At 34.9% G+C, this 25,252-nt stretch overlaps 1 protein-coding gene across 2 annotated transcripts in view; it reads left to right on the top strand.

The window, feature by feature from the left end:
* HTT (huntingtin) overlaps nucleotides 1-25,252 on the top strand; it is a 92,265-nt gene that overhangs the window by 26,800 nt on the left and 40,213 nt on the right. For both annotated transcript variants that reach the window (XM_085309630.1, XM_085309629.1), the window contains 23 exons: nucleotides 278-389; nucleotides 2,344-2,484; nucleotides 3,282-3,440; nucleotides 3,536-3,633; nucleotides 4,941-5,080; nucleotides 5,810-5,873; nucleotides 6,259-6,359; nucleotides 7,784-7,930; nucleotides 9,150-9,270; nucleotides 9,500-9,576; nucleotides 12,254-12,405; nucleotides 14,457-14,659; nucleotides 15,454-15,580; nucleotides 16,304-16,431; nucleotides 17,167-17,277; nucleotides 17,832-17,909; nucleotides 18,569-18,792; nucleotides 19,374-19,452; nucleotides 19,585-19,746; nucleotides 20,721-20,776; nucleotides 21,583-21,731; nucleotides 22,371-22,507; nucleotides 24,717-24,833. In XM_085309630.1, coding sequence (XP_085165756.1) covers nucleotides 278-389; nucleotides 2,344-2,484; nucleotides 3,282-3,440; nucleotides 3,536-3,633; nucleotides 4,941-5,080; nucleotides 5,810-5,873; nucleotides 6,259-6,359; nucleotides 7,784-7,930; nucleotides 9,150-9,270; nucleotides 9,500-9,576; nucleotides 12,254-12,405; nucleotides 14,457-14,659; nucleotides 15,454-15,580; nucleotides 16,304-16,431; nucleotides 17,167-17,277; nucleotides 17,832-17,909; nucleotides 18,569-18,792; nucleotides 19,374-19,452; nucleotides 19,585-19,746; nucleotides 20,721-20,776; nucleotides 21,583-21,731; nucleotides 22,371-22,507; nucleotides 24,717-24,833 — 2,883 coding nt within the window. The remainder of the gene's footprint in view (nucleotides 1-277; nucleotides 390-2,343; nucleotides 2,485-3,281; nucleotides 3,441-3,535; nucleotides 3,634-4,940; nucleotides 5,081-5,809; nucleotides 5,874-6,258; nucleotides 6,360-7,783; nucleotides 7,931-9,149; nucleotides 9,271-9,499; nucleotides 9,577-12,253; nucleotides 12,406-14,456; nucleotides 14,660-15,453; nucleotides 15,581-16,303; nucleotides 16,432-17,166; nucleotides 17,278-17,831; nucleotides 17,910-18,568; nucleotides 18,793-19,373; nucleotides 19,453-19,584; nucleotides 19,747-20,720; nucleotides 20,777-21,582; nucleotides 21,732-22,370; nucleotides 22,508-24,716; nucleotides 24,834-25,252) is intronic.

The raw sequence follows: 25,252 nt of genomic DNA, 5'->3' as shown, positions 1-25,252 counted from the left end.
AAACTGCTTCAGACACAAGCAGTAAGTCTGGGTAATTTAGAAATCTACTGTAACTATTGTAGTTTCTGTGATTAAAATTAAAGTGATTCTGATACTAGAGGTGAACTTTCCAAAACCATCAAAGACTGCCTTTTGCAATATGTATTTAACATATTTTATAATATAAACTTTATAGTTTTTGCTTTGYGCAGTACTTCAAAATTTAGTTGTGCTTAATTTTTGTTTAAATTGAGGAATAATTTGTATCTGTGTAACACCTGTGATTTGCTTTCAATAGCCTTCCAGAGTAAAGGGAGACATAGGTCACTATACCGATGGAAACTCTGCGCCTTTAGTGCACTGTGTTAGACTTTTGTCAKCCTCTTTCTTACTTACTGGGGAGAAGGGAGGTAAGTTTTTGTTCAAGGCTCATTGGTTAATTGTTTGTCCAGTGTATAATGTTGTAAATGTGATCAATTTATTCTGCCAAGTTTTTAAACTCATTTTACTGAGGAATTTTGATTGCTGCTTTTATGACAACCACTGGTTTAAATGATTACAACAGAGTACAGAGAAACGTAAAAATGCCTAGACACTTATGTCATTTTGTAAGGAATCCAATTTTGAACCATTTGGCTTCTAAAAAAAAAAAAAAAAAAGTGCTACTGTAATTTTCTTGTCAAATACCTGGTTACATTTACCATGTCAAAAAAAAAGAACTCCCTAGAGATGAGTTTTTAGAATTGCTACACCTTTAATTTTTTTGTGAGGCCATTTATAGATTGTGTGAAACTGGCAAGACAGCCCAATACCAATATTTGCTTTTAATCAGTTACTTCAGAACACTCAACTTGTCTGTTATAAAAATACCAATACCATAGTAAAAGCTAAAGAAATACTTTTCTGAGATGCAGTCCATTCTACAGAAATTCCTAAAAAGTTTAGAAGAATGTAGTCCTCTCAGATACTTGTTTTAATATTCTTTATCAATTAGTTATATTTAGAATGCCAAACTTGTGATAATTAAAACAAGATTAAAAAGTGTATTTTTTAGTTTTACTACTCAACTGATGTTTTAATTCAGTGTTGTTTTTTTTTGAATATACTTCAGGTAGAGGAAATACAAATAAGCAAAACAGTATTTGGGAAATGTAACTCTGAAGGTTAAATGGTTTAGCTGTAGTAAAGAAGAGAATTGATGTAAAGTTTTCAAAGACATAGCTGAATTTGGAGTTCAGCTATTTTTTTCTAACATTTTATAGCATCTGTGTAAGTTAGTGTGGCCATTCTTTTTGACTGGATTTTCCATGTGTGATAATGAAAAAAACTTTTAAAAATAGGTGATGGTTATCCCAGTATGATTTTGATCCAAACTGAGCATGATGTGTAGCACATGAGCTACTGAAAGCCTTCATTTAAAAATAGTTTCTTAGAAGGAAAATGTCCCTGTCCCTTTCTCTAGTATCTGTAATTCCTTTTAGAAAGGGTGAGTATGTTTTTATCCTTACTTATTTAATGCAGACCTTTTACCGGTAGTGTTATTTCTGTTTATAAAGCTGTATTTCAGTGGCTTCTCAGAAAGGCTGTCTCAGCAGAATGCRTGACTTACGTTGGCTTCCATCGAAGTTAGGCACCTATGTAGCAAATAYTGTTTCATGCAACTGTACTTCCTTCAACTGTTTTCTTATTTCTTAAAGCTTTGGTGGTATGAATCTAGAAAGGTGTATCTTCAAGAAAAAATTATGTGCTGGAGGATGTTGATGTAGCAATATAGACTTTCTCTYCAACTATAAAAGCATTTTGCAAACRACCTTTTCTTAGCTGACTTGCATGTATATATACATATGTTCTACAAGGCTCAAGTTGCTTGCTTGCTCTGTTGCTRAAGTAGTGTTTTTATTAGAAAGCCAGGTGTTTTTTCCAACCTTACTTATGTTGTCTGATCTAATCACTGAAAACACTTATACCTGTGGTACCCTCAGGGAACTGATTCTGACAGATGCAAAATGTTAATAGTTTCTATCTAGTTAGTTCTACCTTTTTTTCACTTGAGTCTGTATCACAAGGGTGTTTGTGTGTGTGTCATTGTTTATGATTGAAGTGAGCATTTAAGATTTGGTTTTCTTTTTTTTTTTCCCTTTCCTGAAGTCTTAATGTGTTCTTCTAATGCAGAACTTGTAACTTGAAGCAGATAGATTTATTTATTTATTTTTAGAATGTGGTATATAATTAATGCTTTTGATAACAAGGCCTACTTGGTTTGCCTTCAAAATCAAAACAAATTTTTTTTTGTCCAGGCTAAACTATTTATACCATCTAGAGTTACTAATTAACTTAAGCTTTTTTTTTTCTTCCTCTCCCCAGCTTTAGTTCCTGATAGGGATGTGAGAGTCAGTGTAAAAGCCCTAGCAGTAAGTTGTGTTGGAGCAGCTGTTGCCCTTCACCCCGAGGCTTTCTTCAGCAAACTGTATAAGACACCACTCGAAGCCATGGGAGAAGAGTATGGTATGTTGTTGTTTACATCATCTTATTATTATTTTATCTTATTTATTATAATGTGTTTGGATTTTCAAGTAAGTGAGGCATCATCTCTACCAAAAACTCTTTAAATCCAATTTAATACTTGCAGATGTGTAATATGGGACTAGTTTCGAATACATTAGCACTGTCCATTACAGAGCCACKGGCAACTAGGCTATAGAAAGTAGTGCACTTGTTCGAGTGTAGGGTTTTGGGTTTTTTTGTTTGTTTGTTTGTTTTTTTGTAATCAGACTCTCAAGCTCTGTGGACAGACTTGTACAGCTTCAAACAACTTGAAGTTGTTTTAGCACAACTGCTATACAAAAGTGGTTTGTTTCTGTTAAAAATGGTTTCTTCTGATTTATTTAAGACCATTTTATAATTGCTTTATAGGCTGCTAGGTTCACTTCTATGAATAACAGTGTGAGCTACAGGATTTTGAAGTATTTGGTTTGATACTGATAGTGGCTGAACTAGAGGGTTGCCCAAAACCCCTTAGATTATTCTAATGCCCCCAGAGCATTTTGCATTTAAGTGGTTTTTTTTTTAAAAAAAAAAAAAAAAAAAAGCTATGCAAATTCTCAGCAGTTTTTAGTCGAAACAGGTGAGATTCTTCCCTAAAAGGTCATCCTGACTGAAATAATGGACATGCTGATCTGAATTGTTTCCATGTCTCAACCTGTAAGTTAACTGTGTGACTGCTGTATTCGGAGATTAGCAGTTAAATTTAATCTTAGTATTTTTAAAATAAAGTAGTTGTAACTTTTTTTTTTTTTTTTAAGAGGAGCAATATGTATCAGATATTCTGAACTACATTGACCATGGAGATCCCCAGATTAGAGGAGCTACTGCCATTCTCTGTGGAACAATTGTCAACTCTATTCTAATTAAGTCCCGCTTTGATGTGGAAAAATGGCTAACAACTGTCAGAAGCTTAACAGGTAAAAATAAAATRAAAATAAGATTTTTGTCTGTCTTTTTTTAACTTAGCCAAAAATTTTGTTTTGTTTCATGTTCTGAATTCCTTTTTTGTTAGGAAATCTCTTTTCCTTGGTAGACTGCATACCTCTATTACAGAAGACATTGAAAGATGAATCCTCTGTTACATGCAAACTGGCTTGTACAGCTGTGAGGGTAAGGAAAAGCAGTGATTGTCTTGCAGCACTATAGATCATAGGGGCCTTAGTCATTGGCTACAATACTGTTAAATGTATAAACGTGGAGCAAAAAATGACTGATTGCCCCAGAACAGTGTTGTAGAAAGCATGAATCCAGGCAGAGAAATGAAGGAACAATTAGAAAACRATTATTGGTCGGATTGCTAAGCAGTATTCTAAAGATTAGATTTCATATCATCATAAATGTACAGGAATGAGCTGTAATGGTACATAAACCCAAAAGTAGGATGAGTGCTTTGGATATATGGGAGATCTAGTCTGAATACGGAAGYGTGAATGTATAATCTCTGGACATAGTCTACATTTAGCGACTAATTAAAAAAATGAGAAATGACAAGTGATAGTGATTATTTCTTGAAATAATAAAAGAAGTAAGTATTTTAATTTGGGTGAAGGTTGCATCTGGCAGCTCTCAAAGTAGAGATAATAGTTTAATTTCCGAGCAGAATGTAGAACACCATAGAAGGTGTCGTATGAAGAAACAGAGGTGAACGGGCAAGGTCTTTACTTGGGAAATTTTCCAGAAAAAAAAAAATAGAAGAAAAAAGAGAGAGGAGGACAGATCAGTGGCCTAGGTAAGCTAAGACAGCAGGGAAAAGCATAGTGCTGCTGATTCTGTTGCTGCTTATAGATCAGTGAAGCAAGGTGTAGCTTTTAGTACATGTAATTCAGTGTAAGGAAAGTATAATTTCAAGTGATACAGCTGAGTAAAGGACACGCAATTAGCAAAATACAATGGTGCAGAAATGTGGAATATCCCCTCCCTCCCCCCACCCCACCCCCATTTACTGATACTGTTTTTTAATATTTCGTTCTGTGATCTTACTGTTTGTGTCTAGCAGTTTCACTGACAAATCACCYTTTTGGAAGACTCACTAGATGTTGTTCAGTTCAGGCAACAAATGCCAGTGAATTTTGACTTTATTTTTAAAATTCTTTTTTAATCTTTATACCTAATATGGTTGAGGTAACCTGGAGTTACCGTTAGCCATGTCTACTTTCCTTTTAAATATTCAGTAGTTAMAAGACTTTCCCCATTTTGGCAGAAATGCATTGTGGGTATTAATCCTCAAGAAAGAAAATGTTTTCACATGCTAAAATAAGACATGGGAATAGAGTTCCATAACTTGGTTGCAAAGACCCCCCCAGTCTAAAATTTGTTGAACAACCATTARAATAGAGGTATGAATAAAGTAACTTTTGTGGTAGTTTACGTTCTTTGGTTCTATAGTATAGCTGAACATTTTTGTTTTTTCTTTTTAGCATTGCATCATGAGCTTATGTAGTAGCAGTTACAGTGAACTAGGTTTACAGTTAATTATTGACCTCCTTACGTTGAGGAATAGCTCATATTGGCTAGTAAGAACAGAACTCCTGGAAACACTTGCAGAGGTAGATTTTCGGTAAGTGTATGTATTTTTCTATGGGCATTGTAGCTACAGTGCCAAGCAACTGTGTATAGGAGGGTGGGAGCGTAACGGGGAGGTTTCTTACTGAAAAAGTAATGGGTTTCATAAAAGTAAKGTGGACCAATCAATCATATTAAGAATGTTTGAATTCCTAATATGGATTGTAGGAAGCTAATACTAACTTCATTATCAAGTCCAATCCTAGTAGCACTGTGCTTAGTTTGTTTTATCTTAGCTTCTAAAAATCTATAATCAGATTGTATAATCTAGAACCTAATTTGGATTTCATGTAATAAAGAAATCCTTGATCAAACAAAGGTTGTTTTCCATTTTTGATAACTCTCCTCTAAGTTTTTCGGTTGTACTGAAATAATTTCACTTGCTTTTTCCTGARTTCTCGCATTCTCTATGGGTTTTTCCAAGCTGAAAGACAAAAAATCTTTCTGTGAAACTCTATCATTWTTCATACAAAATTAGACTCTTTCTGAATAGTGCAATTTGGGATGTATTACCTTCTTTTCAAACGAATCTGATTTAACCTGCATGAGAAAAATACAATCCTAATGTATAAATCATATTTTTTAATTAAAGAAATAAAACTGTTCTGTTAGGCTAGCCAGATCATAGTTTAGCATGTAGCTTGCCTTCCAAAGGTAGCTAAAGTTATGTTTACTCCCTACATTTATGGTGCTGGTTACTTAAATTCTTTTTTTTTTATCATAGGCTAGTCAGTTTCTTGGAAGGAAAAGCAGACAGCCTGCACAGAGGTGGTCATCATTATACTGGTGTAAGTAAATTAGTATTTAGTCAATCTTCTGTGGTTCTGGGTTAAGATAGGAATGCCATCTCAGCACTTGATGTTTAAATTCTGTAAACACTGGTATGTTACAAGTATGGTTTACGTAAGTAGACTAATACTCTAAGATCTGATATTTAATTGGAAAGATACTTTACTACTAAGATATAAATATTATAGTGGTTTGTGTGTGTGTTTCCTAGAAATGTAAAAAGATTTATAAAGTATCAAAATGGTCTGTTCATCAATGTGGAAGTAAGTGTCACCTTACCAACTAGGMTAATGGAAGAAATTTTACTTGTTAAGAATTTTTTAACAGTGTGGTCTGAATGATGAAAACATTCAGTGAACTTTCTGGTGCTAATTTATTTCCTAGCTCCTAAAACTTCAGGAGAGAGTGCTCAATAACGTTGTAATCTACCTGCTTGGAGATGAAGATCCAAGAGTACGACATATAGCTGCAGCTTCATTGATGAGGTATTTGTTAAAACGAAGGCGTTCAGAAAGATATTTGCGTGTTATTGTGTCCACAACTAGTGCTTAGTGGGTTTATTTTATTTGAATGGGGGATAGGAGATACACACAGTTTTTGATATCTGAAATGTGCATTGTTCTTAAGCATCAGATAGTTGTGCTTTGATTTTATACTATTACAATTATATTTAACTATATTACATTCTGAGTAAGATAGTTGCAGCTTCCTCAAGTCTTCTGGATGGTGAAGTGATTTGTTCAGCTGACAATTTATCCTGACAGTAGTTAATGGGCTTAAMATTTAGCAATTTTAGTGAGCCTTGCTCACACTTGATCACTGTAGGGTCCACATGATTATGAATAGTATATGTTCCATGCTCATTGATTATAGTAAACTGCTAATCTTGTTAAAAAACAGATGTTTGCTGTTAATCCATTAGTTTTAATTGGTATCCAGATAAAGGCGCTAAACAGTAATAACAACTTGGTAGTTTAATTTATTTGAGTTCAAGGTCTTGTCTTTTACATTTAATTTGAGGTACCCACTATTGAATTCCTAGAATACTTTGTCAGAGGWGTCTTTCCTAGTTCTTCAGACTATTGCTATCCATTCCTAATAACATAAAGGACAATTGGCAAAGAAGTCATAACTGTTGCATTGTATTTAGTATTAATTGCTCTTATTCRGGGACATGATTTGAAAATAAAGTTATTTTGTTAAACTGAGTTTGYTATTAGTCAGTTTTCTCTGTTTATGTCAACTTTGTGTATTGCGTATGTGTTGGAAGAAGAGGAGAGACTTACTTTCCCAAGAAAGTTGTTAGTTTACAGGCTCACAGAAGCCTCTTGAAACAGACAGAATGGGCATTAATTGGATGCGCTGTCAGTGAGCTTATAGATGTGTTCTGTAGCTTTTCGGTTTTGCATAAGCTGAAAATATTATTGTTSAAGCAGAATTAATTTTATTGTGTGTTTTAAATTTTCCAGCATAATAAAATCAGATAGTCCAAAAATGTGACATTTACTGTTAGAAGTTAATTTTCAGCTGTCGTGGGTGTCAATGGGGAAGATACCTGTGGAGGTAGGGGAGCATGGAGAGAGAAGTGCTGCAGAGATTGTTATATACTTTTGCACTGCTGTAGTGTATATTGTATTGCAGTATATATTCAGGTCATTGTAGCATATATTTTTTGAACTAACATGTAGAACAGTTCTTTTGTCCTAATTTGAACCCTTTGGTTTACAATAAAATGTAGTCACGTGAATTACGCATAATGATTAGGCCAATGTGAGTTTTATTAACAGTTTTGAATTACAATCAGATGCATGTAGTTAATGCATGTAGCTTTCTGTATATAGAAWCATTTTTTTTGTATATAGAAACATTTCTGAATAATACTTTCYCTTTTTTGACAATTGTCATTAAGGCTGGTTCCAAAGCTGTTTTATAACTGCGACCAAGGACAAGCTGATCCAATTGTGGCAGTAGCAAGAGATCAAAGCAGTGTCTACCTGAAACTACTCATGCATGAAACGCAGCCTCCATCTCACTTTGCAGTGAGCACTATCACCAGGTACGGTATGTGGTTTGTCTCATTTTAAAATTTAATTCAAAACACCTAAAATCATAGGATCATARAATCAGTAAGGTTGKAAGGGACCTCTGGAGATCATCTAGTCCAACCGCCCTGCTCAGCAGGGTCACCTAGAGCATGTTAGACAGGGTTGCATCCAGGCAGGCTGTGAAGATCTCCAGAGAAGGAGASTCCACCACCTCTCTGGGCAACCTGTGCCAGTGCTCYRTCACTCTCACAGCGAAAAAATCATATTTAGGTCCTGCAAGTTCATATGCTTATGCATAGTCTCTCCAATTTGTAAAAGCTTCTGCAATAGTCTTAGGCTGCTCGGAAACAGGTGTAGGTCTGAAGGATAAACTGACACGAGACTCAGTAGTGATATGCTCACACTCTGATCATAGGATATTATTGTTCTGTGATAAACATTAACATCTTCTCTTGATCCCATAGTCATCCAGTTTACCCATTAAATTGCTCAGGTGCAGCTTTGTAAGCTAATCATAAGTGTGCATTATTGTTCTTCAGGTATATTGGTCAGGATTTCTAACTGYTCACATCCTTGTTTAATGACTGTAATTGCAAAAGTCTGTACTACCAGTATAATTTAAAAAATAATTTTAATATTGATAATGTGATCTCATTGCTGTCTCTTTGTTGCCGGATAGTTCTCAGTCTTGCAGACAGAGAGAGTTGTATATATGTATGGGCTCTTTGCTTCTGTCAATTTGTCATGTGAATTTTTAATTATACAAACTTTTCCATACAGGATCTTGATAATGTTACTCAGATTTATATATAATAGTATCTCCACAACAGAACTTCATAGGGAATATGTTCTTTCAAATACAAAATAGCTCTTTTTAATGCTACAGTAATAATCACAAGCTTGAATGTGCAAAAATGTTAGATGAGTTCAAGCAGAAGCAAAATGTAATGCTAAATTAGTGGGGATTTCTAGAGAACCTGTTTGGATATTGAATTGGTTTACTGTTTGCTAAAAAATTAGATGATTTATAATCATCTAATCATGAAGTAGAGATGCAAAATTATTAAAGTATATTTATACGGTATTTAGAATGCACTTGTTTTTTTAATTATATTTTAACAAGTTATCTATAAAATGCATAATAGTAACTTAAGCCATAATCATTTCTGATTAAAGTGTTGTTTAACTTCTTAAGTACATGTCCTAATAGTATAAATATTTTTATTTCAGAACATACAGAGGTTACAGTATGCTGCACAGTCCAACAGATGTCACTATGGAAAACAATCTTTCAAGGGTTATTGGAGCAATTTCCCATGCATTGACAACATCCACTACAAGAGCACTTACAGTAAGATTTCTTAGACACTGTAGCARCTGACTTTTTTCTTTAGTTGAAATTTCTTTCTGGCTATGTGTATCCATAGCTTTGGTATCAGRACAGTGTTAAATATATTTAATTCCCACACCTAAGGTGTGGTGTGATAGGCTTTTTTCTGTGTGTGCRTGTGTGTGTTTGCACACATGCACACTAATTCTTCCATTGATGAAATTGATTCTGACTTGTCTTGACTTTTCAGTTTGGCTGCTGTGAAGCTTTGTGTCTTCTCTCTACAACATTTCCAGTCTGCACCTGGAGCGTGGGATGGCACTGCGGGTATGTTCCTTCATTCAGTATTCAAGCTTCTAGTGTTCGTGTTTACAAAAACAGAGAACGCTCGGGTATTAGAAGTTCTGTTTTAGGTATTTGCTGTTAAGCTTGTCTTAGCAGCTATTTTAAAACTTCRTACAGAAGGGTATAAGATCAGGTTGTCGTCATATTAAGTGTCAGCACTGTCATCTCTGGAACCGCAGCGTGTATCATAGGGGTTGGCTGCAGCTACTGTAATAAAAAGGTATGTAAAGTCAGTGTCTACCAAATGGAGATAGAGAGGTAGTAGGAGAAATTTTCCATGCTTTTAAAGAAATGTGTGTCTTCAAGTTGTTGAGCATATTGTATTATCTCTTCAAAATCTTTTTCACCTCAATCTCGTGTTCATGCTGGAAACGGTGTGTAGAGGAAGCTGGTTCATATTTGCTTTTACAACTGTAGAAGTGGCACATCCATTTAAATTGTTCTTGTTACCTGCGCTGGGTAGGAACAGCAAATGAGGTGCCTATAAAACATATGTATGTGTTATGTAGGTAATATATGATGGTCYCAAAGTACTTATATTCTGAAGAAACTTTTCAAATTTAGCTATACAGTTGGCAACTCTAAAGCTTTGATCTTGCATTTGGCTATCAAGGTGTTGTACCACAAGTTGCACAAGTTGTAAAACAAGCTGCTTAGCATGTGTGAATTTGGGGGAGGAGGGCGCTTGGGGGTACATAACATTATTTGTGTTGATCTGTTGTTGTTTTGGTTACATTTTAGAGAGCTGTTAATAAATGTTAGCTGTCCTGCTGTTTCCTACGTTTCCCATCTGTGCTCTCACCAAATTCAGTCACATGTAGTCTCTGTTACMTAATTGTTGAGATGTATGTACTGCTTTTGAGTCTGTGTACTTCAGTTGCTTAGGTCTCTTCATATTTAATAATTTTTCATTACTATGTGCTCCTCTTTCCAAAGACACTATCTACTTTTTCTTTGTCTAAATTGCAAGAGGTGTCTCTACTCTGATTTTACTCTTAGTATCCTGAATTTCTATTGTAAAATCTGTTCTTATGAAAAGGAAGTTGATGCTTTGCTTATCAGCATATCATAGAATCAGTAAGGTTGGAAGGGATCTCTGGAGATCATCTAGTCCAACCTCCCTGCTCAGCAGGATCACCTAGAGCAAAATATCCTTTCTTTCCTTGCCAGACACAAATTAGTGACGCTTACTAGTCCAGCTGTTCAGTGTGATGTGCTCTGCATATGCATTTTAAGATGTCTTGTCTCTTAACAACTAGGGTAGGTRCAAATTTGAGCAGTGCCTAGCCAGAAGACAAAAAATAAACACGGAGTGCTTCTAGAGTTAGGACTGGTTATTTAATAAATTGTGTGTGGCCACCTGGGTCTCTGTTTCTCATTTGCACTGTTTGTAATCAATTTTAGCATTCTCTAAGCTTTGTTCTCTCAGTTGCGAAGCTAGTTTGTTTTATTTTGAATATTCCTTCCTTATTCTCATAGAATTGCAACAATGTGTCTTCTATTCTACCTGCCTTAAAAAATGCTGCAGGATGTAGGGTGATGCAATTTGCCCTTTCCTCTAATTCCTTCTTTGCAGATTTCCCCATGCTCATATTGATTTGCATTGTTATTTTTTTGTGCAATATGAGTTTCTTACAGTAGATAATAAGTTTTGGTGTCTAGTGCTGTGTAATGTGAACGTGATAATTTATTAAAATTCTTGTCTGACTTGATGTGTTGACATTCATCTGGTCTTAAATAAATTATAATAAAAAGAGAAGTAATGGAGCTGCTGCATTCCATCTCTGTACAATCCAGCAGAGACTAATTCATGTTTTTCTGAAGTTCTGCCTAAAATAAGCAACACTTGCATATTAAAACATAAATTTGATTTTGAATGAAAGGCGGTGTATATTGCTAGCGCAGCTTTGTCAAAGTAAGTTACGCTTAATGAAATTGTTCTTGTGGTATTAGACCAAAGCACTARATTGAAAGATTTTGAATTAAAAAAGAAAAAACCCTTAAAAGAACTCTTTTATTTAGAGGTTGCTTAAAGTGCTGCTCTGWGAGAAAGCTGGTAGTGTTGTGCAAGTCTTAACGTCTTTGGAGCAATGTGTATGATTCACATGGTATTCTGACAAACATCTTCTGGTGAACTATGCCTGTTCTTTTTGAAACTTGTATTGTGCGGGACAGTATGATTTTAAAAATATTGTAAAGGAAATAGTATGCAGCAGCAAATTAAGATTTGATTGGACAGACTCTATTCAACATCAGGAAGAATTGATTACAATTGGTTGATTAAATTTTTGTATCTTGTTACATTGCAGTGCTACTGCTTTRGATTTCTCATTAATACGCTGCATATTTCCAAGTATTTTAATTAGAGATAGCTTAGGACTGTATTTGTTAATTCTTCCTGTTTATCAGTAGATGTCACTAGCAGCTTTGATATTTGTTATTAAAAAAAAAAAAAAAAGCTTGTCAAGCATACAAATTTGTTAGAAATATGTGTTTTTAAACTCAAACCAGAGTGTTAAATATTTTTTTAGCCAAATAGTTTGAATATTTCTATAGCACTGTTTTTTTCTTTTAAGATTAGTAGTTAGTTTACTCAAATGCTATTTATCTGAACCTTTAAAYTTAGTTATTTTTTAACATTCTACAATGAAACTTTCAGTGTTTCCCAGCCAAGTCCTTCAGATGAAGCTCAGAAGGGCTGTACCATTGGAATGGCTGGCATGGTCCTCTCTCTCCTTTCRTCGGTATGGTTCCCTTTGGACCTTTCTGCACATCAGGATGCTCTGATTTTGGTTGGAAACTTGCTTGCAGGTATGGAGGGAACAGAAAAGTAGAACTATCCTGTTATCTCTTCTGTTAGCATCAGGTTGTCTTTATCTTACCCCATCCTGATTGTATACAACAAAATATCTCCATGATTGAGTAGAAGAATAAAGGAAGAAGGAACTTCTTGCACCCAGCAAAGAGATTTGAAGCACTTTTGGAAAGAGAAAAAGCTTTTATCAGCTAGACAGCTAACACTCATTCACAGCTGCTAGCTAGATGCATAGATTAATGTTTATGTCTCTAAGTCARTACTGTAACTGAGATACTGTCATCTCTCTCCCAGTTTCACTTTATGTTCTTCTGTAACTTGAAAGTTGGTAATTGCATTTTGTACTTGATCTGTGCTAGAATTTTAAATTTTGTCACTAGTTCTTAGAAACTACAGTCTAACATTCTTGAAGGCAGAAGATTGCTAGCCAGCAAGTGGCAAAGAAAAATGAAAGGCTCCTGCATTGAAACAACTTAATGAATGTTTAGGTTTAGAATAACTTTGTAAGATTACTGGAGATGCCACAGGATCTCTGGTAGTTTGCTTGTTGCARATACCTTAATTAGTAGTGATTGAAGAGTGAGACCAACTTGTAAAGGTTGCTGTCATTTTCAAAGGATGGGCTTATATTTTTAGAGTATCTTAACAAATTGGAAATGTTCTGAAAACAGGGGCGCAGTTCCTTAGTGATAAAGAGACTCAAACATAATGACTGTTACCCCTGTGGAGGAATTAACAACTAAATGAGTACAGAATGGGGACTAATTGGCTAAATCTCAGTCCCACAGTCAGGGATCTAGGACTATAGAGGATAACAAGTTGGACAGGATGCAATATTTTGCTCTTATCAAAACAGAAAATGTGTGCAGATGCATTCAAATGTATACATGAAAACAAATGCAAGAATAGCAAGGAAACTTTTTGCTCCATTAATCTTGTAGGACTATAGTACTTCAGCTGCTTACTAAGGATTCTGTAGGATACTGGGAGAAACCGGTTTCATTTGTAAGGATAGCAAAGCCCTTAAGAGGTTGTGGAGATCCCACCTRGAACAATCTTTGAGTAGGTTCAAAATGTCTTAGGATTCATACGTATGTACRTGACCCACGAACTGGGTGACTTTATGATGTCTCTCCCCCCCCCCGACGTTCTATATGGAAGCAAAGAAGTATGATTGTTAGATGATATAACGAACACTTCTTGAGTGTTTGCTTTCATTGTTTTAAAGGAATGAGGAGAAAAGAATCCTCTGTGCAGTGACCAACCCAGGAATTACATAGCTCACAAATGTTTGCCATTTATTTATTGGTTTATAAGYCTGTTCCTTTAGATGTAGCCACCAAATTTAACCAGTGTAGCTTCAGTACTACAGTTTCACAATTTACTGCATATGCTGTGTCTATTTTGTTCTGCAATTCTATCCCTTTTGGTAAAAGATTTGATYATGAGACAGGAAGGAAATCTGTGCACACTCATATAAATGCAGTTACATTAAAAATTAAACTTGAAAACAATGTCTAATGTTGTTCCTCATGAAATTCTACTTCAGAATATTGCTCCTCCAGTAGGTAGGAAATTTCTTTTGAATCTGGTTCTAACTTTTTTTTAAAAAAATCTTCCTCCCCACCCCTCAATTGTTCTAGTTTCATCATTGATCCTGAGTTTTTAATTACCTGTTGCCTTCCCTGGTGGAGGAAAGCCTGTAACTTTTTTTTATGAGGAAGAGTTCTGTCATTTTAGGCTTCATTTTTTCTGGACTAATCCAAATTATTTAGGTGCCACCCAAAAACTAAAAATTTCCTCTGGTCACCAAAGGAAATGTGCTTAAAATTACAGGCCGAGTACAGAGAATTAACATCTTTTTGTTGTTTAATGTTATGCATGTATGTGTTTAAAAAAAAATCAAAAAAACCCAAAATAGAATTTCTTTTTTCTACTTGATTGCCTGTTCATATAGCGATAATGAACATGTACCTCTATAATTTTCTGATACTTAATTGCAAATTTATTTTTTAAAATTTTTCAAGTAATGTGATTCTTATTGCAGCAAGTGCTCCCAGGTGCTTAAAGAATCCCTGGAGTGTTGAAGAAGATGCTAACCAAGGTGTTGTGAAGCAGGAGGAACCCTGGCCAGCTCTGGCAGACCGAAGTCTTGTTACTTTAGTAGAACAGCTTTTTTCTCACCTGCTGAAGGTCATTAATATTTGTGCACATGTAATGGATGATGTTGCTCCTGGCCCAGCAGCAAAGGTTTGCATTTAAATAATAAAATTACATGACTTAAATACAGTTGTGATACAGAGCTRTGCATTCTGGAACTGATACAGGCAACTACCTAGTATCTTGATAATTTGACTTCACTACATGTTGGGAAAGTAACATGAACAGAGACTCAATATGGTGTTCTTCCACTTAAGAAGTTTTTGTTTAGCTCTGCAAAGTTTGGAATGTTATCTTAAATTTTGAACCTTTTGTTCCTGGTAATTTTACTTGGAACATAAATTCAGTGAGGAAGGTGTCCAGTAAATGGAGTATGGGAGTGTGTACTCTGGGAAACTTTGGCTGACTTTGRTTCAGCTGGCTGCAGTGCAGCAGTGAACTCCTTTTTGGGCTAAAGATAATTATTCCATCTTTGGAATATTCTGCAAAATGTTTTTACTTCTGAAAGAACTCTTAGGTACTTTTTTGAGGTAGCTAAATTTTGAGACTGGTTTAATGACTGTAATATAATGTTGTTAGGATTGGTGGTTTTTTGTATTTTAAAGACATATAAATATTTTTGACATTCCTTTTATCTGGAATCAAATTTTAGTCATTGAGCTCTAATGCCCTCTCGTTGGCTTATGCTAAAATTCAGAAGAAAAGTAGAGACTGTATTAAACTTCTCAGGGTGCTCATGTCCTGATCCGAAAAGCTGAGTTATTTTCATTTAACTGACAGYTAAATCAAGGAGATTTTAAGCAAAACGTGAACATGCTTGTGTGTGTTTAGAGGAAGAAAAGCTGCTTGTGTGTAAAAATTATTGATGCTTTTTTTAATTCTAGGCAGCATTACCTTCTCTCACAAACCCACCTTCTCTTAGCCCAATGCGGAGGAAGGGGAAAGAGAGGGAGTCTGTAGAACAGGCTWCTGTACCAATGAGCCCTAAAAAGGGTGCTGAAACTAGTCCAGGTAGGCATGTTTATTTACACGGGAATAGGAGTTGGGAGGGGTAAGAGGAGTATGGTTAGAGCACAGAAAGAGGATGTAATTAGCTGAGTAACTTATTTTCTGAAATTTTAATATTGATTAAAAAGGCCAGGTGGCCTACTGTGAAAAAAGTCCAAGTTATTATCGGTATTGCATTGCAGGAAAGGGCATTGTATGTATGTGATTTTGTGTGTAAGTGTGTGCAATTTAGCAGCAGGGAACTTCTAGACCTCTTTATCATTGTTTTTCTGAATCCTCTCAGCTATTGGCTGAAATTAAAAAGCAATGTTTGCATGTATCTTATTCTCAGAAGTTAGAGTTGCTTTGGAGCTTTTGGCAGGAGTAGCTTACACTGTTCTTGGAGAGCAAGATTCTGAATCTTAAACTGTTATTCTTAGTAATGAGTGAAGGAAATAGAAGGTAATTCTGCATGTCAATAATAAGCCCTCTGTTTTAATTTCTCTCGTCCTGTAGAAAGTTAGTTTCTTGGAATGCTAGTTTATTTCCTAGTTGCACAGAATKTGTTCTGTAGTTTAAATATAATATAAAAATATTGCACACAGATGCACTTCATGCTAACTGTGATATTTTGTCTAATAATTCAGATATGGTAAATTAAGTGCATTTCATAGTACTTAGTTATATTTCATGAATGCCTTAGATAARTTACATTGTGCTGATCTGTTTAAAATATATATTTTTAAGCTACTAGGCAAACTGATGCTGCTGGTCCTGCACCAACAAGTAAATCATCTACAGTAGGAAGCTTTTATCATCTTCCATCRTATCTGAAGTTATATGATGTCTTAAAAGCTACCCATGCTAATTACAAGGTACCGCATGATATCRTTTGGGTAAAATAAAATATGGTCAGGCAATTGCTTTGTGTTCCTTTTAAACACTGCTCTGCTGAGACACTGACATCATGTGCTCCATCATTGAATTGAAAATACCAGATAAAATGGGTKCCAGGACTTGAGCTGTACCCAGAATTGACCTCTGAGAGAAGCTCAAACTGTCCAAGGCTTCTGATGTGTTCAGGCTCTCACACTATTTCTAAAGACAAGCAAATATCTGCTTAAAACAGAACAAAAATCTAATAGACATTGTCATCTTATAGCTTGTTTCAAACCATTACAAACACTAACTGACCCTTTGTTGTCCTGGCTGTGCCAAACAGATCATGATGTCAGCAATTTATTCCAGGATGGGTAAGCTTTTTCCTCATTAGTTCAGGTAATAGAAGATGTACTGCATAGAGGCTTGATAATCTAACTTGTATGAGGGGGGCATATTCTTATTACACCTGCTGTATTTCTAAGGAATATATTATCAGCATTCTGGGCTTTTCTGGATGCTGTAGGTTGGAAGACCCCTTTCTTTGTACTAGTCAAATTGAACTCCTACTTTTCCACCATAAGGGGAAGGCTAAGATGGCAATAGTATTGACTGAACTATGTTGAAATTATAGGCAGAAGTTCATTTAGTGTCAATACCCTCTTCTTTCTTTACTTTTTTTTCTCTCCTGGTAACTGTTGTATAAAAGATYGTTTTACTTTTGTGACAAGGTTACTTTGGATCTCCAGAACAGTAATGAAAAGTTTGGATGTTTCTTACGATCTGCGTTAGATGTTCTGTCTCAAATTTTGGAACTTGCAACTCTTCAAGACATTGGAAAGGTATAAAATTAGTGTTTTGTTTTTTATAGTATTAAGTTACCTGATATTTGTGGTCTTTATTAGGAAAAAAGCTGTGTTTTTTGTTTTCAAAATTGGTGCTATTGAGAGGGACTGTTCTAGAAGCATTGTGCTGCCAAACTGTTGGGAAAAGTGCTAAAGCACATTTTCTGTTTTAGGTTGCTGCTGTTGAAATTTAAACAATACAGACTGGTCAAATTTTCATGTGGAAATTTTTCTTTCCAGCAAAAGGACTCCCTTTCAGTCATTCTTACTATATTAATACTTAAATATCCTCATGCTAAATATACAAACCATCAGAAGGCATACTGGTCTTCCCTTTTCTCCTGTGGCTTGGTATTTTCTCTCCTAATTTGTTATGTCTAGTTGTATTTTAACAATTATGAAGCAGATCTTGCTTTAATTTTTATTTCTTTATAGATTTTTCAGTGTTTTTATGTAGTCAAGACCTGTGCTATTGTTCAGTTTTCATAATAATGCTATCTGCATCCAAAAAAAAATGCAATTAAGTGGTTTGTTTTTCTTCTTTTTTTTAGTGTGTAGAAGAAATTTTGGGATATCTAAAATCATGTTTCAACAGRGAACCAACAATGGCAACAGTTTGTGTGCAGCAGGTAAGGAGGTAAATTTTTTGCGTTGAAGTTTAGCCCGATGTTTTATATTTACCAGTTGATAAATTTTTTTAAAGGAGAGGGAGGTGATGAGGAAACTGTACATCAGGTGAAGCAAACAGAGCATGTTTTCCCTGATTTTCRTGACTTGTTCTAAACTTGATACCATCTGAATAATCTGTTTTCTTCTTGACTTCTAATTTAAAGAGCTGCCTTAASTAATGCTAAGAAAATGTTTGTTTACTACTTTCTGAAATGTGTTCTGTAGCCAGTTAACTAGGTTAAAAGATCTAGAAAGCAAAGAGCTGTCTTATTGTGATGGATTTCTTGCAGGTTTCCAGTCAAAGCTCTGGTGTCAAGTCACCAGAGCCTAATTTGGGGAGGAGGAAGAGGGAGTAAGATTTACTTTATTGTACTGTTTTGAGTTGTTACATGGTCATTTTCTGTGACTATTCTGAAGCTATTTCTGTATCTTTGTGGATCAACTGTAGGTTGTTTCTTTAGTTCTTCCAGCTTTCTTCTGTTGTCTTATATTTGATTACAATATAAGACAGTTTGCAGCTGTCAGTGTTTGGCCTCCATTGCAAGTTTCTTGAGAGGATGAAGAGTCAAGTTTCATGTATTCCTAAGCAGATGTTATTTTTTTCCTATTTTTCCTTTAGTTATTGAAGACATTGTTTGGTACGAACTTGGCTTCTCAGTATGATGGCTTGTCTTCAAACCCCAGCAAATCTCAAGGCAAAGCCCAGCGCTTAGGTTCTTCTAATCTGAGACCTGGCCTCTATCATTATTGCTTCATGGCACCATATACACATTTTACACAGGCTCTTGCTGACGCTAGTCTAAGGAACATGGTTCAGGCTGAGCAAGAACATGATGCTTCAGGGTAACTCTTTCTTCCTGTGTGATGTAATGTTGACTTGAAGTGTCATTTTTTTATTATTTTTCATAAATGCAAGTATCATGGGGGAGGTTGAAACTTGAAATCGCTGCATTGTCAGTTATTTCTTCTGTACCTTCTGTCTGTTGTTCTGGGTGATGGAAGTCCTAAATGAGACACTGCATTGACTGTCATTAATAGCTCCTCCAAAACAAAGTTAAATCATCAAAATGGATATCCCTTTTTAAAAAAAGTGTAATCATTTTAAATGCTTCTATTTGAAACTTTCATTAATTTGCTAATTATAGCAAACAGTCTTAAAGGAAAGGCAGAAGAATGACTAAACAAAAATGCCAGAAATTCTTTCTCTAAGTATTTGTTGTCCACAGATCTACATGATCTGATCAAGGTTTTTGGTAAGTTGTTCCTGTTGCTCTGGCTGTGCAGTAAGTCTATTTATAGTTTCCCATTTTCTTCTACTAAAATTATTGAAACAATTAAGTAGATAAAGAAAAGTTGATAAACAAAAAGTGTGCTTTTAAGGTGAGTTTGTTTATCCCTCCTTTTTATGTRTTTTTTCATGATAGGTGGTTTGATGTGCTGCAAAAAGTTTCTACACAGCTGAAAACTAGTGTTACCAGTGTTACCAAACATCGTGCTGATAAGGTATTTATATCTGTGTTATTACCAAAAAAGCCCTACACGAGACTTAACACTTCCTCCTTTTAAAAGTAGTTTGCTTTTGAATTGGAGACTTGTTCAAATATTAGATTACATTAAAAAATCTCTCTATTACAGAATGCTATTCACAATCACATTCGTTTATTTGAACCCCTTGTCATAAAAGCATTAAAACAGTACACTACAACAACATCAGTACAGCTGCAAAGACAAGTTCTGGACTTGCTTGCTCAACTGGTTCAGCTACGAGTTAACTACTGTCTTCTGGATTCAGATCAGGTTGGTAATTCATYGTTTTTGCAAACTTGTCACATGCATGGATGTCATTACCAAGCTAAAGAAAACTTGCAATAAAAATACTTGACACGATCTGTTGCAAGTGAAAACAAAGACTTAAAGGCAGATGAAGCTCTGTCCCGACCCCCCCCCCGACTGCTAAGAACTTCAGTTTGTTTTTCTGATGTGTATCAATTGATTTATAACCTCAGCAACAATCCTTTAAGGGCTACTTGTTGTACGATCTTACTCCTAAAGTCAGCCTGGATAGTACTATCAGTATTATTAAATAGAAATTTCAAGTTTGTTTACAAATATAAATACCTTTWTTCTGTACTAGCAGTGTGGACTTGAGTATGACTGGTAGGGACCTTCATAACTGAGCATGAAATGATTTTAATAGTGAGATGGAAACTTGTGGCAAATAGAGTAGTCTGTGGTTGTCCATATAAACAGTAAATCTGTAACAAAAACAATTAAGTATTTTATTCACAACAGTATTTGGTAGTATGGTTGCAATACATAATTTTTCTGTAAGTTGATACACAGATGCATAATGCATAGAATTTATCTTTGTTCAGAGTTAGGTTTCTTGATTAAGAGTTTAATTTTTTGAATGTAATGCATCAAATAGCACATACTGTGTTAACATCTAAGAGAAGATTGCATTTAAAATGCATAGACTGTACTTCTAGCTARAATTTGACATGAATTCATGCAAAATATAATAAACTGCACAATCATCAAATTTCTTAAGTTGTCCTCTGTAAGTGGGAGAGGAGTGGAGAGAGGGAGAGAAACACCACTTCATAACATATCAGAATGAGATATAAATATTAAATGGTTTTCAGTGCCTRTGCTTTCTCGCCATTCCAAACATGCACTTTTATAACTTGATCTGTCAGGATAATTTTAAACAGGAATTAATGTGGTTTTTATYGTGTGCTCTTCTTTAACACGCTATTCTCTCTCTGTAGGTGTTTATTGGATTTGTATTAAAGCAATTTGAATACATTGAAGTAGGACAGTTCAGGTATGAAACTGGGAAAAAAAAATCCTTTGAACAGTGTGGATTTACATGCCTCCTATTCCAAAACATGTAGTGATTAGTTCTGGTAGATATTTTCCTCTTATGAAAAGGGGACAGTTCCAGTCTAGACAATACATTTCTTATTCTCTGGCTCTAGTAGTAGCTTTTTCAGAGGATTTAGGTTCCATGTGGTAGAAGAAGTCGGGAAGGAGCATACAAAAATCTTGAGCTATGTCATGCTGTTTCTCCGTTTGCAAAAATGATTTGTTTGGGAAAACCCCAAAGTTATGCTTTCAGCTCTTCACAATTAGCGTTCAGTTGCTGAAGGGAGAGTTAGGTCTTCCTTTTTGTTTGTGAATCTGTTTTTATTCTGATAACTGGGTGTCCTGAGTACTCGATCCATTCTTATTGTCATTTAATGCAATATAAACAAAGGAGTGTTTTGCTGTTATTTCAGTCTTTATTGCACATGGATTTGTGTGGAGAGGTAAAAGTTGTATACAAAAAAAAATCAAAAGAAGTAAGGTAGAAACTGTTCTGCACTGTGGATCTCCTACAGGAATGCTATATACGTTATATGTCATGTGTTATTAGATAGTGTGCTATARTATTTCTAGTGATAGTGAAAAATAGACAGTTTCACAAAAAAACTTGGAAAAAATGGTAGTAAAAATACAGCATGAATGTTTTTGAAATACCCTACAAAAGCAGGGGAGCACAATCCTATGAAATTCTTAGTGTAAACAGATGTATTTCTATTAAACAGAGCTATGYAATTCAAACTTGGTATTTTTGGTTTCTGTTTTCAGGGAGTCTGAAGCTATTATTCCCAATATCTTTTTTTTCCTGGTATTACTGTCTTATGAACGATATCATTCAAAACAGATAATTGGAATTCCTAAGATTATTCAGCTGTGTGATGGTATCATGGCCAGCGGGAGGAAAGCTGTTACACATGGTAAGAAAAAAGAAAACCCTAATAATGAAATTAGCTTAGTACTCAATATTGTTTTTAATTTTTGCTGAACTATTGCCATAGAAAAAAGATAGTACTAATCGTGCCAGAAAACACTACCTTTTATTTATTTATTCATCTTATTTATTTTAATGCAAGAAATAGATATCATAATTTCTTCAGGAAATACAAATATTCTACTAACACTATTACCCCATATTTTGCATGATTATGTAATAGCAACTGAACTTTTATTTGGAACTTTCTTTAGTAAGTTCATACAGCAGTATTTTAAAGGCTTTGATTTTAATTTTTAGGACTCTTCTTTTTTCCTCCATTTTTGCATCTCTTTAGAAAAAACTTCTTTCACATACTTTCCAGTGATTCTGTTGAGAAATGTTTTAGAAAAATAATCTATTTTTATCTCTGTGATAATGAGCAAACGTATTCATAATATAAATTTTATTTTGTTAAAAGTAAAAAAATAAAAGGCATAATTATGAAAGTAAGTTTGCTTCAGGGATTGGTAGAAGCACAACCAAACTAAAGCATCATTTTTTTGTTATCTGAACTGTTAGAACAAGATGAAATTGCTCAAGAATGACTTGTCTCATACTAAAAAAAGAAATTTCCTTATTTTAGCAATACCAGCTCTGCAACCCATTGTTCATGATCTGTTTGTGTTAAGAGGAACAAATAAAGCTGATGCTGGAAAAGAGCTGGAAACACAAAAGGAGGTGGTTGTGTCAATGCTGCTGAGGCTTATTCAATACCATCAGGTAAGAGAGGAGGACAAATAAGAGTCCTTGTTTACACTTTATCAAAGGTACTGTTGCTTTGACTGCTAAAAATACTTCAGACAACACTAATTATCTAAACAAATCTTGAATAACTGAACTCTGTGCTTGGACCTTTCCTGGTATGAAGAATAAGTATAGACATCTTTGGAGGTAGGGGGAGGGCTCGTATATGTAACCTGTGGCTTATGTACAAATCACTATTTCAAGTCAAAGAACACATGTCGGATGTTATAAACAGTAACATCTGTTTGGTATGTATAACGYAGGCCATTAGCTAGCCTCAGTAACAAAGCATTGAAAAGCTCCAGTTAGGGTGAAGATTGTGGTTGTTTTATAGATTGAATAAACAGTAGGTTAATGGAAAAGCTATGATAAATTAGCATCCAAGAACTTTGAAAGAATGGGAGGAAAAGTGGAAAAGGRCAAGAATAACAGTAGAAAAGATGCTAGAGATTATATAGGTATTGCTGTACAACAGAAATATCTTAAGCATTTAAAATATTTTATATTTTAATAAAATAATGAGACTGGTATTTATACAGTTATCACTTGCCACTTTGCTGTGGACCTTATGGGTCTGGAGAATATCTTGTTTTATGTAGAAATACAAGAATGACTTTTCTCAATGTACTTTGTTTAATAGAAAAGCAGCAAAATAATTTTAAGACGAGACATAACTAATGGGATCTTATTGCTTAATCAGGCACTTAACTTAATGTGCTTTTCCTTTCATCTTGTGAAAATGCAATTCCAATGTGTTCGTGTAAGCCATGTATTTTCTGAGAATAGTGTGTGGGGGAGAAGGCAGTATATCTTGTCAAATGTGAGTCAAAATAATTTGTTAGCAGTACATGTTCAAATTGGGATAATTTTATGTATCCACATTTTTCTATTGAATTTGTAGTTTTATAATCATAAAATGACTTATATAACTATATGAAATGACACCGTAGACACTTTATGCAAAACAGTGAGTAATTTTTCAGTGTTACRTAAGGTGCTGCAGTTGCTAGCAGATACTCTTCTGACACACAGCTGATTAAAGACCACCCATGCAGTGCTTTCCTTCCCACGCCATCCAATTTGTAGCTCTAATTTTGTGCTCTTGCTGCACTTGGTGCCGTTTTGTGGTCGCTATAAGCCTGGGGCAGTTGTGTGGTTGCTGGGCTGGGGCTGGCGTGTTCTGCAGTGCCGTTCCTGTAACCAGAGCTCCCAGGAGATGGAACCTTGGCCCTTTTCTCTGTTACAGCAGTAGCCACCACATGAGGAGCTGGAGGTAGGGAGTTCAGATCATTCAGCCCAGAATCCTTCCCATCTCTTCCTCCATGTGAAAGCTCCTTGGAAAGAAAGCTGTCTGGTGACTAGACGTCACACTTGGTGGTGCTTTCTCTGATTTTCCTCTGGTTTTCTGAACCGGCTTCTTCTGTCCCACTGCCTGGTCCATGTATAACATTCTTGTGTCCCGTGTCTCTTTGGCCTCCTTATCCTTGAAGCTGTGGACTTTGTAACTTGAAAGCTCATAATACGTATTTCGCTACAGGCGGGATCTTTGCTGCTGGTGTGCTCAATTACCTGCTCTCTCCTGAACTTTATATGAAAAGTGACATATCCCAGGTGAATGAGCTGCGTAGTATCATCTGTGCTGTTTCCTTGGCCAAATTAAAACTTAGTCTGTACTCGAATGAGGGTGTGTGAGGGAAACGACTCTTTCCCCTTTGTGTTGAGTAGGTAGTGCGCATTGTTTGCTAACATTTTTTCCAGTTAGTTAACTTCTGACACATGCAGTTTAAAGAAAATGCAAAAGCATTTTTTCTAGTTCATAAAAGTAATTGGAAAATTCTTTTTTTAAAAAAAATTGTTGTAAATAAGAACAACCTTTTAAGCCGAAAATGGAGTTTTAAGAATATTGTCTTACTTTCTCATGTGGATTTTTTTTTGATTCAGGTGGTATGTGCAATAAAAAAAAAAGTTGAAATGAAGTAGGTGTACTTTTTCTGGCCATTCTTGAAAAAGAGTATGTGGATACTGATAAGGCAATAAATTAATCTGAGACATTTTTTATTTTGTTTTGTGGGAGACGGATGAAGCAGTAATAAAGCTAGTAAAATATTTCTCCCACTACAATATTTCTTACATGTTTACTGATAATATGGGATGTTTACTTGAATTCTTTTGGGCTTTTCCTCAGGTGCTAGAAATGTTCATCTTAGTATTGCAACAGTGTCATAAAGAAAACGAAGACAAATGGAAAAGATTGTCCCGGCAAATAGCTGACGTTATTCTTCCAATGCTTGCAAAACAACAGGTTATTTTATGAGTTTTTATATATATATATATATATATATATATATATATTTCTTTTTTAATCTGTAAACATTTAATATAATTGTTATAATGCATGTATTATAGCTTTGATATTGTGATTTTTATATAAAGATAAAAATATGTAAAGCTCAATTTACTTGAAAATGTGGTCAATATATCTGGAAAAACAGTTATAGTAGGGTAAATGAAAGTTTTTGAAGTGACAAATTTTGTATTTTAGATGTATAAAGTGTACGTAGTATTTTCTAGGCTATTTCCTGATAAAGTCCATTCTACTGTTAAGTACACAATTGTATCTTGCTTAGAGCACTTAGTAAATGATGTAAAAATTCTTCTGTATTTGCCAAATGTCAAAATTACTTCTTCGTAACTGCAGTGTGTCAAATTACATCCCTCTTT

Source organism: Rhea americana, unplaced genomic scaffold (genome assembly GCF_003343005.1).
Source record: "Rhea americana isolate MKP2758 unplaced genomic scaffold, rheAme1 scaffold_30, whole genome shotgun sequence".
Classification (NCBI taxonomy): Eukaryota; Metazoa; Chordata; class Aves; order Rheiformes; family Rheidae; genus Rhea; species Rhea americana.
This window is presented reverse-complemented; position numbering and strand designations above follow the sequence as displayed.